The sequence below is a fragment of the Antechinus flavipes genome, chromosome 1, assembly GCF_016432865.1.
Source record: "Antechinus flavipes isolate AdamAnt ecotype Samford, QLD, Australia chromosome 1, AdamAnt_v2, whole genome shotgun sequence".
NCBI lineage: Eukaryota > Metazoa > Chordata > Mammalia > Dasyuromorphia > Dasyuridae > Antechinus > Antechinus flavipes.
In genome coordinates this window covers 303,095,828-303,110,098 of record NC_067398.1, presented here as the reverse complement: position 1 = coordinate 303,110,098, position 14,271 = coordinate 303,095,828, and the positions used below count along the sequence as shown (strand labels likewise).

The 14,271-nt window shown below is 33.1% G+C and overlaps 1 protein-coding gene across 1 annotated transcript in view; it reads left to right on the top strand.

The window, feature by feature from the left end:
- The window catches only part of HAPSTR1 (HUWE1 associated protein modifying stress responses), a 42,272-nt gene extending 28,848 nt beyond the window's left edge, over positions 1-13,424 (top strand). The window contains exon 4 of the mRNA XM_051963564.1: positions 7,853-13,424. Coding sequence (XP_051819524.1) covers positions 7,853-8,097 — 245 coding nt within the window. The 3' untranslated portion in view covers positions 8,098-13,424. The remainder of the gene's footprint in view (positions 1-7,852) is intronic.
- The last annotated feature ends 847 nt before the right edge of the window (positions 13,425-14,271 follow it).

Here is a 14,271-nt window from a genome sequence, read left to right as displayed (position 1 = left end):
ATGGAAATAAGGAGTATAATGTGATTATTTGGACATTAAAATCAGGCTAGAGAACAACTTAACTAGTTAGAAGAAAAATAAGAAGAGTACTGTAAGGGAGTCCTTGGAGGTCAAGGCAATTTTTTTAAAGTTCTGTAAGGTTACTGTTAATTACTGTTAGATATGTATGTCCATTTAGTATTTGTGTTCATTTCCCTTTTCTCTCACTCCTTTGTTCCTCCTTTTGTTATTCCCTCACTCCTTCATTTAATAAAAGTAGAAAAATCACAGGTTCACATAATTAAATATGTATTGTCAAGTTTGTAAGCTAATAAATTTTTTTCCTAAGATTTGTTTACTATTGTTGCTAAGGAAAGTTCATGTATAGCAAAACTAACTGGAATTGGCCTATGGACTTTATATATCTGTAAATTTTTCAAAGTTCTGTATACTTTTATTCCATTCTTTTTCCTTCTCTATTGAAGAAAACTGGTTGTATATTCCTGAAATAATTGATGCAAGTATAAATAATCTTGGGACACTAGTATTAAGTGAACTTTGGAATTTAGATGATAAAAATACTGATGTACCAAGACAACTTTAGTTGCTTAAAATTGTATTTGAATTTTTTTTTTTTTATAAAGCTTTTCTGAAAACATGTATTTCTAAAATTGTCTTTAAAGAAAGCAACCTTTAGGATAGTCATCATTAAAGCCATCAAGGTGCATTAAAAAATAAAAAGTTTAAATTTTCCTTTTCTCCCTAAGCTTATTTGAATTCCCAACCTAGAAATTAATAATTATTAATATTTAAAGGGATAAAATCTTTTTTTTTCTCTTACTGGAAAAGTAAAAATGGGATTAAAGTTGCTTATGTGTAGTTATGCATGCACTTAGAATTGTAAAATATTCTGTTTAGGCCTTAATAATCAATTTACACTTGTGAATTTTCAGATTTGGAAGGCAGTTCTGAGGTCATCTAGTTCAGCCTGTGCATTGTAACAACAATAAGTAATCATATGTAATAATAATAACAATAAGTCATTTAACTCCTGCTTGGAAAAAACCTCTAGTAATATAGGAACCATGCCTTTTTCACTTTTGACTAAGTTTTAAATTTTAAGTTTAAGTGATTTAAGTTTTTCCTTTAGTCAAGTCTAAATCTGATTTTCTTTGTTCTTAGCTCAGCCCTTTAGGGCTAAATAAGCAAATTTCATCCCTCTTTTACCTGACAACTCTTCAGATACTTTTGGATATTATAAGGCCAGACAATGAAATATGTTATCTTCAGGCTAAAACAATCCTCCAATAGATCCTCGTAGTATGATTCCCTCACTATTGTTACCCTGTTCTGCTTTCTCTGGATACTCTCAAACTTTTTGACTTTTCCCCAAATATAGGTAGAATGTGGTACTCAGCAGTAAAGTGAGTAAAATATAGTGTCTTAATATCTTTTCTTTTCTCTCCTCTGTTCTCCCAAATTTGAGGTTTCATGGTTGTTAGATAGGTAAAGCAATGTGCTAGAATGAATAGAGAGAGAGCGCAAATCTTGAAGGCAAATCATTTAGCTTCTCCCTTAACTTTTTGTGTTATGACTTCTTGGGGTAGTCTGCAACCTTTTCAGAATAATATTTTAAAATGAAATTTCTGAAAGCGCATAGGATTACTAAGAAAACAGTTTGAAATAAAGTAATCAGAAATTAAAATTTTGTATGCTTTTAAAATTAAATTTATAAGATGATATATTTAAAAATATAGGCAAATTAAATTTTATGTTTTCTTTCTTTTTTGCTGAGGCAATTGGGGTTAAATGACTTCCCCAGGGTCACACAGCCACAAAGTGGCAAGTGCCTGCGGTCAGATTTGAACTCGGGTCCTCCGGACTTCAGGCCTGGTGCTCTTTCCACTACACCAACTAATTGTCCCTAAATTTTATATTTTCAAGATGCCAGTGTAAAAAAAAAAAAGCTGTTTTTGCCTAACTTAAACACATTAAGCTGTGTAGGTTTTGATAAAGTGATGTTGGAAATCTAAGTGACATAATATAGCTAATGTAATGTGATAATTTCTAATTTCTAGTGTTTTCAAATGTCAATAGGTGTTCCTAATACTATTGTAGTTTATTGCTTACATTTATAATGGAAGGAAATACTAACTAAATTTTAGTTATAGTTTGTTGAAAATAAAGATGTCATTTTTTTCCTATTCAAATTCATGAAATTTATGGACCCTTTGAAATGTACCTGGAACCAGTTTAAAAACACCTTCTTTGACTTAAAAATTGCTGAGAAAGCCATTCTGCATTTGTAGAGAATTTTTTTCCTGCAGTTCCCCAGTACAAATGAAATTGGAGATCTACCTTTGATCAGTAGTCATTATGATCAAAACTCTTTTAGTTCCATGTAACAAAAAATCAACAATTTACTTGCAGCACTTAATCTTATGGGGAAAGAAATGATTTAACATTGAAATTGTTTTAAAAAATCTTAAGAATCTATTTTTGTCTATTTGCATAATTTGAAGTTTCTTACTGTGGCTGATTTTTTTTTTTATTTTTATTTTATTATTTTAATTTCTCATTTTTCCCCTCACCACATTACTTCTATAGTGAACACACTGACACTTCAGAACTGTCAGCCTATTGTTTCAGTTATCATACAGTCTAGTTTCTTTTTAATCTATAATGTAAAATTTTTACTGCTGAATCATATGTTTTAGTTTGTTTGGGCTTGATTTGGTTTGATTATTTCTGTGTCTTAATATTCCCCCAAAGCATTTGCTGTAGAAGCTGTCCCAGTGATTTTTAAAAATAAAATTGCAGGCTATTAAAAACTTTTTCATTTTTATAGTTGACATTTCAGAAAATTGATGTTCTTTTATGTAGAAGAAAGAGGGTAAACTCCACTGGTAAGCAGGGAATGAAGTTTCATTACTTTGCTAGAATAATGATGTCTTGTTGAGGGCTGTATATTTTTAATGTCAGCAAATGATATATCTTTAAACAGATGAGTTTTTGTGTAATAAAATAGTATTTCCAACTTTCAAATTTCCAATTTCAGTATAGTTAGGAAATATCTTGATAATTACTTCATATGTCAAGTAGCTCATCTTATATAAGTTAAGTAAGTCTTGCAAGGTTCATAGGTTCTGATAAAACTTTAATTTTAATTGATTTTTATATTATAAAGCATGTGGCAATAATAATGAGAAATATATTATCTACCAATGTGATGATAGAGGAAGGACTTAAGTGTTTCTACAAGTATTCCATTGTAATATTCAAACTTATTGGAACCAGGTACTGACACTAATCGATTTTAATGGTTTCCTATACTATAAGTCACATAAAAGAACTGAAGTGATCAAAAATCAGATGAAATTTTGAAATATTACTATACGTACACACACACACAGGAATATTTTAAAAAATTTCTATACTGTGCATGTAAATAGTTATTACATGGGATACTTAAATGCTAGTGTTTTTTCTCCCTTTATTAACGGTGAAATTGATTAAGTACTAAAAGTTTTGCCTGGCTGAAATTTTTTTTTTTTCATTTCCTTAATTTCTTCTCTGTCCCCAAATTTCTTCTGTCTTTTCATTTGATTTATCTTTTAGGGTATTCTATGTATACAAACTTCCCTTTTCAGAATTATGGATTTCATCAAAATGTTTTAAGCATAAAAAATATTTTATGGCAGTTTTATAGCATTTTATTATATAGTTAAGTAAGGCCAGTTGGTGTTTCCATATAGAAATACTACCCAAGCTATGGGAGATGGGAGTTGAGAGGAAGTTGGGACTTTTGCATGAGTTAATTGTGATTAATTAATCCAAAGGGACTGTGAAGTCCAATACCATGTGTATTCCAGTATGTGTTGGTTGTGTTTATTTCTGAATGTAGTTTACAAAATAACTTTGTATCTGTGAACAAGTCTCTTAACCTGTCTGTATCAGTTTTCTTCATTTGCAAATCTGCTAATAATAGCACCCACCCTCTAGGGTTGTGAGGATAAAATGAGATATTTGTAACAAAATGAGATAAGATTTTAAAGCATTTTGCAAACCTTAAAATACTATAAAAAATGACTGTCATTATTACTGCTATACTATTATTTACTCAAGGTTGTGTGACTTATTTTGTGTAGAAAGTTAGCAAAGTTATTTCATACAGTAAGTATGTAAGTGATCATTATGCTGGGTTAGGTTCTGGAGGTGGGGAAGTAGATATAAGGTAGACATGATTATTATCCTTGAGGAATATAACATAGTTGGAAACAAAGGAGTACCCCAAAACAATTAAGAAATAATAATTCTGAATCATATGGTACTGTGACAGTTGGATAGGATTGCAGAAAATGGGGTGAGGTTAAATCTGGGATAGAGGCAGCTGGAATTTCATCTTGAGTCTTGTGAAGAAAGGATAGTTGCATTGGGAAGAATGAGTTAAACATAACCCAGAAAGATAAGAAATGAGGATATGTATGGGGTAGGGGAATACAGTAGAAAGTTTTTGTTGGACAGAAGTTAAAATTGTTAAACTGTAGGATCAAAGTGTATAAAATACCTTGGAGACCAGTCAAAATTTAGATGCAGAATAGGTAATAGTAGTAGTAATTATGACTATTAGCAATGCCTTTATTCTTGAAATCTCCATCACCTTTTATTTCTTTCATTTTGTTTTTCTGGCTTTTTCTTTTTGATGTTTTTTTTTTTTTTTTTTTTGAGTTCAAAAGTCTTATCCATTTTGCACAGTTAAAATTAATTTCACATTAAATTGCTGAATGTTTAACTAAAGCCTTCTCCACCATCAAGAGGTAAGTAGTCTCTCCCTGAAGATTCTTTTCAAGGCTGATCACTCTTCTCATAACCCTTGTTTTATAGGATCAGCAAGAGATGAATAATGTAGACAGCAGGCTTAACTTAAGCGTCAAAAATCCTTGGGCTAAAGTCTGACACTTAATAGTTGTGTGGCCATGGCCAAGCCATATTTAACCTTTAAATGCCTATGTTTCTTTATCTGAAAAAAGAGGGGATTGGACTAGATGTTCTTTTAGGACCCTTCTCATGCTGAATCTGAACTTAAGAGGAATTGGTGTACTCTTTTCTGCAGTTTCTCTAATCTTGCTCTATCAGCATTACCTTCATTAATATTTGCTGATCATGCCACTATGCTTTTATAATTCTGTCTTGATCCTTGTTGCCATCATTTGATACTGTTCCATACAATTGTAGTTTATACTTTCATTTTCCTTCTAAAAATGCTTGGTATTTTTTTCCATAAAATTTTTTTAATACCTCCATTTCAGTTCTTTTCATCAAGATTGGTGACTTCAATGTCTTTGATTCTTTTCATTTCCTGGTTGAAATTTGCCACTCTCATGAATTTCATTTAAACTCTGGTCATCTGATACTTTACGCACCACGATTCTTGATTTTAAGTTCTCTTCTACCCTCCTTCCTCACAGAAATCTTCTTAACCAAGCAATATTATCTCTTGATCCTTCCATATTTTTCTTGTTGCTTCCTCATACTCCCTACTCCATACCTCAAAACCTATCTTCAACTGTTCTTTTTTTATTCCAAAAGAATTAGGCAGTTGTCCTTGCCAAGGTTAGTCCCCTTTGTACCCTATGTCCTCCTTTTTCTTCCGAGATTTTTAAATTATTCCCTCCTCTTATTTGACTCCCTCTCTACTAGAATCATTTTGAAAAATAAATTACATTGATGCCTTCTTGTTTTTATGTCATTCACTTCTAGATTTGTCCTTTTTTTACTCTCTTCTATGCACTCTCCCATCTAACAACTAAAAACAAAAATTTGGCCACCAACAGTGAAGAATATATCTAACAGTTCATAAAACATTCTGTGTACACTATCAATTCTTTCACCTACACTTTGTGCTTATTTAACCATTCTAATTTATATTCTTTAGTCTTGGGCATTTCATTCATTCCTGTGGCTTTAATTACTACCTCTGCCATGAATTTACTTAATAACTAAAACCAAACAGTGCATTGAACATTTGCCTTATAGTTCCCACTTCCTGCTAAATAACTCTAGAAGTGTGTCTTATTGGTACCCTTGAACTTAACATGTTTAAAACTTGAATTCATCTTCAGATCCAAAACTACCTTTCTTCATAACTTCCCTATTTGCATGACTTATTCTGTCCTGTCACTCAGATGCAGAACCTCTGCTTTTTGGGCTCTCTTCCTCTCATCTCATATAATTGCCTGCTCCTTTAGAATCAGCAGGATAGTTCATATTTTTCTGTATTCACTGTCTTTTATCCAGTTTGTTTTCTTCTGTTTTTAGTCTTTTCTCTGTAAAATCTATCCTTCATGGCTGCCAGAAAAATATATATTATATGTATAATATATATTATATAGGAGTAATTATATCATTAGTCTGCTCAGAAGCCTTCCATTTGCTTATAAGAGAAAATACTATTTCCTTAGCTGACTATACAGAGCATTCTATTATCTGGTTCCAGTATACTTCTTAGTTTGTTTTATATCATTTCTCTGAACAGTTTTGGTCAATCTAGAATAAATAGTAGGTGGTTTCTGAGTTCATTTTGCCCATTCCTCCATGAATTAATTTCCAATTTCCCTCATGCCACTGTCATTAAGTCTTGTCCATTAAAAATATTTTTTAATGTCCATTTCAGATGCCACCTTTTTCATGAAACCTTCTTTGATCTTTTTTTCCTTACTTCAAAATTGAAAATAATTTCTTCTTTTTTATATTACTTGAAATATTTGTTTAGATTATTGTCATAACTCCATTCTTCATCCCTAATTAGATTGTGGAATTCCAAAGACCTTGTGTTTTTGTTTTGTGTCTATTGCACCTGCAATGATACCTTTTGTATATAGTGGGTGCTTAATGAATATGCTGAATTTTATATTTAGCATTTTCAGTAATTTTTTTATGAATATAAAAAATATAAATTGGTCTTAGAAATATTGATTACATAGAGTTGTATAACAAAATTTAGTGAACCTTGAAAGGGCCTATAATTTCTTAAAACATAATTTAAGATTTAAATTCTAACTGCTGTTATAATTTTGTTACAGTTTTTCCTTGAATATAGACATTCATGTGATGCAGGTTTCCAGATTTGATCCAAGCATATTTTGAAGGCTTAAAGTTATGTTGGTCAGTCAGGAGTGAGGTTTGATTTCATGGAGAGAGCCCAGTAGACATGGTTTCCCAAACAGGGCTTTAGGTGCCATAATCACATCTTTTTACCTTTTATATCTTAAAGTATAATGGCAGGACTTTCATCCTGTTACTGAATTTTTTAGAACTTTAAACCAAAATCCAGAAGTCTTTTAATTGAAGTCAGGTGGGGGTTAGGACAGTAGAATGCATTGAAGCCAGATTAGCTGAATAATTTTTAGTCCTAAGAGTCCCCACAGTTGTTGGGTTGGGCCCTAGAGGTAGGTGCATTAAGTCTAAAAATAGTCAGAGGAAGTAAAGATTTGAAATCGGCCAGCCCTGATATGTTAAAATGAGAATACTTTTTTTTTTTTTTTTTGCTGAGGCAATTGGAGTTAAATGACTTGCCCAGGGCCACATAGCTAGGAAGTATTACGTGTCTGAGGCCAGATTTGAACTCACTGCCACCGAGCTGCCATCTCGCTGCCCCCAAGAATACATATTGAAAGAATTAGGTATTATGATATAGTATGTAACATACATACATGAATTTTTTTGGTAGGCAGATAGCTATTTACTCTTTTTCCTTGATTGGCAAAAATCAAAATACAGGCAGGCATTTTATAGTGCGATAGAATGCAAAATTTAAGTTTTACGCTTTATATTATTACTGTACAACTTTTAAAACTATTTTTTCTCTTCTTAGGTCTTAGTGGCGCAATGGCTAGTATAAGCGTTCGTTCAAGTACTCCAGGCTCTCCTACTCATGTAAGCAGTGGATCGAATGCTAGTCGAAGGAGAAATGGACTCCATGATGTGGATTTGAACACTTTCATATCAGAAGAAATGGCACTCCACTTGGACAATGGTGGAACTAGAAAGCGTACCTCAGCCCAATGTGGCGATGTCATTACAGACTCACCAACTCATAAACGCAACAGAATGATCTAAACTGCAAAATTTTCAAACCCACCATGCTGCTTGAAAGCCACTTGATCCTCAACATACTATTGAAAAGGAAACATGAGGCCATCTTCCCTTGTTCACTGTTTAAGACAAGTGAATTCAATAATGATTGCCATAAAGGAAGTTTTAGGTATTACAGTAGATGCCTCTTGTAACTATGGCTTTCTTAAACTATAATCCTAGCAGAGGACATCAGATATTGTGTAGTAGTTAGCAAGATCATCATAGGCAAACATGTATCCGTTCCAAGGCTAAAAGTGACCTTACTTGTATTCTTAAAGGGAAAGGAAATATCAGATGTTTATTTGGTTATAGAATGCTTTTTTGTCCTTTATTTCCTGCTGTGTTGAGTATTTTGCTTCAACAGTATTTGCCAGTTGACTGAAATTGTCTAAAACATGACTTGGCATCTTTGTCAAATCTGCAGGCTTCCATTTTCGCAGCACTGTACCATGCACCTAGTTTCTATATAGTAACAGTGTGCAAGTTATAAATATTGGACTGTGCCCTTTTTAGTTTTAAAAGCAGTTGATAATTCTGGTGATTGTGTGATAATGTAAAGAGGTGCTATGATGGTCATGCAATTAATACTTAATATTGAATCAATACAAGGATCTTTATTGGATTCACTTTGTGTGTTTTAGTGCTCTAAAAGTAGCAATATTAAACTTTTCCCCAATTAACCTCATAGACTTAAAAATTTTCAGTTTTGAAATGATATAATGTACTTATTTACATGCCGGTACTGTCCTTGTGGTAAGTGTAAGCACTGCAGACTGCACTCTTGAGTGACCTAAATTTAGAGAGGTCGTGAAAATTGAGAATAGGCTTCCTTTTGGGTTCAGTATTAGTGAAGGGGTAGGTATCGTATGCAACTATATATCCAGTTTTACATTTCTCATGAATGCCCATGTTTGTGGCAGGTGTTAACTTTGGGCTGGGTGGAGGGTAAAGGTATGTATTTTGCCTGCTAATGAACAAGATATGATCACTGTTTAAATAAAAAGGGGGGTGGGAGGGGAAACAATTGGAATATCATTCTTAAAAAAAGATGGAATCTTATGCAGGTTCTGTAATTGTTAGGTAGACCTAACCAAAAGTTCTTTCAAATAGAATTCTGGACAAATGTAAGACCTCTTAATAGCTACAATGTTTTGAAGCATGTTTTCTCTTCATCTTCTAATATCTTGAACCAAATATAGTGTTCTTTAGATGAAGAACTTAATGTAAGCCTGCCAGTCACTATAACTTACTAAATGGCATTCTTACATCATGTAGGACAAAGATAAGAGTGTTTCCTTGCCCATTATCAGTTATTTCCTGTTTCTGTCTCAAGACCATTACAAATCAATGTAGGGATTTTCCAATAATTAATTATAGCATTTAGCTAAAGTTTGTTGTTTATTGAACCACTTTATAGTCTTGTGAAGACTTAAATGAAATTTGGATAAATTTGACCCATAATACTCATTGGCCTGATAGGATGTGAATGGAATTTTGAAAGTTTGGAATGAATTGAAATTCTGGGCTCCTTTTTTGATTTTATTTTTTCATACTTGAGCTTGAAATGAAAATCCATCCTAAGACAAAAATTTAGGCATGATTTTTTAAATCATCCATTTTTGCAGAATATGTGTGTACACACACACACACACACACATAGACACACACTCACTCTCACTCATTCAGAGGTATATAACACAGTCTCTCATAGCCTCTTGTAAGGAAAACAGCTGCAGGTGAAATTATAGTGCTCTGTCATATTTAACCTGAAACGGAAAATGCCTATGTATTATGAACACTTTTCCCAGCCTTCCACTTAATAATAATGCACCAAGAAATGCATCTAGGATCATCTTTGTTTTTCTATTGCTTGTAAATTGAATGCTGAAGTTGGGGTGTATTGATGTGATGCTAAGAGTGGATGGCGCTCCTATGCCTAAGTGAGCTTGAGGTAGTGGAACACGTTGATTTAATCCATCCCTTATGTACTAGCTCCTCTTTTCCAAGTTGAATAACAATTCTTTTTTTTTGTTTTAAGTTGGTGCTCTGAACCTTAGTCCTAGTACCCTTTACACTAAATTGTCAAATTTTGATAAACTTGTGCCATTTTCTTTGGTAAGAGAAAAGCAGGTCTTAATGTCTGCCAGAACACAATTTATAAGCCTGACAGGCTCCATTAAACTTTTTTAAACTTTAATATTGGCTACTTTTTTCAATTTTATTTAATCTCAATGCTACTTGCCACTTAAAGTACTTCCTTTCCCTTTTCCTACTCCCATGCCCCAGTCCTTACATTTGCTACCCATATACAAAATAAACCTTTAAGATGCATGTATTCCCCAGCAGAATGGGGAATAATTTCTTAAAAGGAAAAATAGGTCCAGCACTTAGGATTTTGAAGCCTTTCTTGTGCCAGTTTCAAAACAAATCATGGAAGATTGCCTTTGTGTGTGTTATTTTGTGTTTTTTCTTTCCTTTTTTTTTTTTTTTTTTTTTTTTTTTTTTTTTTTTTTTGGAAAAATTACTCTTAAAAGACACTTTTGGTCTTTTAAGAACAATGTACATTGAACTGAAAACATAGTTTAAGTTGGGAAACCAAAACCTCTTAACCTTGTTTATCCTTTGGTCCTTTAACTTCCACAGCTGATCAGTTCTATTTCCATGTAGGCAGACCTAATTTGACATGAGTGGGTTCAATACATTTTACACTGCAGTGACCTGAGCTTGACTAAAGTATTAAAAACTTAAAAAATCATCATATACAAGATATAAAACAAAATTAATGGAAAATGCATTTGGCTGAATTTATAAAGTCCTGCAGTCAAATTCTTAAATGTGGTTTACCCAACTGAAGTAATATACACCTTAAATCATAATCCTAATAAATATTTAAAAAAAAAAAACATCAACACTGGGGCTTGTTTGTAATTTGTTTTGGGTCATCATAACCTGGATCACTGCTTGGTATAAACAGAGTTAAAATTCCTAAAGGAACCAAAGTCTACTAAGTTTGCCAGGCTCATAGAATTCACTGATTTGAAGTTGTTGCTGATTTTTATGCTTAAATTTGCAGATTCAAGGTGTGTAATTTTGAATCTCTAAAGGCCAAAGAGCTATGGAATTTTTAAGGTGCTATTTTATTGGGATAAGTAAAAGAGATAGGTAAGGTTTAATTTGAAGATTTAGTGAACTTTATAGTGTGGTAAAAGTGAAAATGTCATGAAATTACTTTGATTTTTTTTGAGGGAAGATAACTTACTTTAGAAAATCAGTAAAAAGAAAGTGGTTAGAGGTTTGATATTGAACACAGTTGAGAGGTCACTATGATAGGAGAAGTAGGCAAAGCCTGGCCTGAGAATTAAAAATTAATCAGCTTCATTATGTATTAAAAGTGAAAATGCCAAGAAATTGTTCATTTTGGATCTAAACAGCAGCCTTAAGTTTGGAAAATTATACGAACAGGAAGTTGACATTTGGCATTTAATACACTTGAGTACAAGCTTTTTAAATAGTTACATTTGAAGTTAACACATTATCAATTTTCATTGGCTTTTTTTGTGGGGATAATAATTATCTCTGGCCTTAATCTAATAATTTGCCCAAGGTCACACAGTGTTTCCTGTTGACAGAGATGAAAACTTAGGTTTTCTAACATTTCCTATTTCTTTTTCCTTTGCTAATGCTGCCTCTATAATGGTTTGTTACTTAACCAGTTACATCTGGCAGTTGCAACTTGTTCCCATTTCCATTGCCTCCCCTCCCAAATCCAGAGGCAATTTCTTAGTCTATGGAAATATTTCTACCAGGGGCAATTTCTTAAAGTCTATGGAGATGCTCCCTAACTTTTTGGCAGTGGTAGGGATGATGAATTCCTTTGCCAAACTTAAAGAAAATAGATTTTCTTTAAATAGCAAGCTCCCTTAGTATAGAGATGTTAAATGAATGTAGTCTGAACCAGATTAAAATGTAATTGAGATGTCTAAATAAATAAAAATAAAATATAATGTAGATAATGTTAATTTGTGGTTTTCTAAGCCTATCTACCAGTTACAGGAAACCTTATGTAAGTTTGCCATCATTGCCCTAATGTGTGTGTATGTGTGTGTGTGTGCTTGCGTGTGTTTTTTTTTCTTAATTGCACAATTTGAGGCATATATATATACATATATATATTGCTAGGTAATATACAATTGGATCCCAATTACTGATGTCAAATCATTTTATGCACATTTGATAACAATAGTAGAACTTTCCATGCTCCCCATTTTTGAGGTGATAATGAGAGGGTCTGTTAAAATCGAGGAAGTAAGAAGACAAAGTTTGTCTTCTACTTCTAGTGCTTCCCTCATTGTATCGTGCACCTCTTTCTCCAAAACATTCTACTTAGGTTTGTCCTTACCTTAAACTCTGCTTCTCTTCCTCTGCTACCCTCTCATGTAAAATTCTTTCCTATTAAAACATAGTATGAGTTTCTACTATTTATTTGGGTTTTAGACAAGCTGATTAGTTCATAGCAAGGTATTAATTACTACTTGGCTGTGAAGGGGGTATTTGCCTTAAAAGATAAATTTGTCAAAGGTTATCTTGTACAATTTCTTCATTTTCAGAAGTGACTGCTAGCGAAAGTTAACAGCAAGTCAGTGACAAAGCCAAGACTCCAAAGCCAAGACACTAGAACCAGTGTTTATTCTAGTTTGGGTCTAGTGTTCACTCTATATTATACTGCTTTTGTTAACTCAAATTGTTAGTTGTGAGGGAAACTGGTATTTTGATACCCATTTCTGACTTTGGGCATAATAAAGAGGAAAGAACACTGGTTCTGGAGTCAGAGACCTTGGGTTTACAATCTCTTCTGATGTTTAATACTTATTTGACTTTGTACAAGTTTACCCAACCTTTTTGGGCCTTGGTTTCTTCATTTGTAAAATGACATGGTTGAACTAGCCTGTGAAGTTCTTTTCTAGCCCTACATCTATGATCCTATGATATTCTAAATATCTTTGTCACTGTGCTTTGTGGAACAGGATGAACAGATGTATTGAAGGTGGGTTGGAGTGGTGATGGTGGAGCGTTTTCCAAAGAAAAGCTATTTTCTCTCTGGTCTTGTAGGGGTCAGCCTTAGAACCCCTTTAATACTTCTAGTGTTCCCATATATGCTAAATGTATGCCTGCTAATAGGAGAACATCTGTAACTGGAGGCATTGTTTCAAGTTGCACTTTTTTAGGACTCTATCCTCTGTGAGAGTTTGTTGTAATAAGTAAATGCACAGTACTGTAACTTAATAAATGTGGTTAATTTGGAAAATGAACTAGAACCTGAACTACTGGTTTCTCACAACTTAACTGATTTACAGCACTTTTAGCGATAGGTAGTTTTAAGCATGATAAAACATATCCCATAACCTTTTTGAAACCTGAAGTGAGACTTTGAATTTTGAAAGTGTTAATATTTTTATAAGGGATTACCAATTCATGTGTTTTTTTCACTTGTTAATAAAGTTCCTTACTAAGGAACACTGACCAGTTGCATGGAACTGTCTTGTGATAAACCGTATTGGCATTTACATTGACTCTAAGAAACTTTATCTTTTGAAATCTACAGCTGCATGGGATGAATTGTTAGCACAGATGCTACAACGACCGGCTATTTTATGACTGGAAAAGTATCATCTTGTGGTGGGAGAGCCCTACAGCTTAGTAGTAATTTTTATTTTGAGGTAAGGTGATATTAGAATATATTAGAATTGTAGAATGTGAGAACTCAGAAGGTGACCCCTGTCATCTAATCCCACTTATTTTATAGATGAGAAAACAGGTCCTGAGCTGTGAAGTCATTTTGAATGGTCATAGTTATTTTCTTATTGGTTTGTGTTTTCTTTTGGCATAAAGAGCATGACCACTGGCAAGGGATGGGAGTGGGGAGGGGGGGGATGGGGAAAGGAAGGATTTACCATAATATATGCACTCCTAGTCAGGTTTCAAAAGCTTCTAAAACTTTGGGTCACGTTCCTATATGAGATCTTGTAACTGAGTGTGGGGATCTCAGAATTATGATTTATCATCAGTAAATATTTGATTCGTATACCTATTTTACATAACTATACTTGGGGTCAATGTAAAAATTTTTCAGGCAAAAAGGAGTCATGGCTGGAAAAT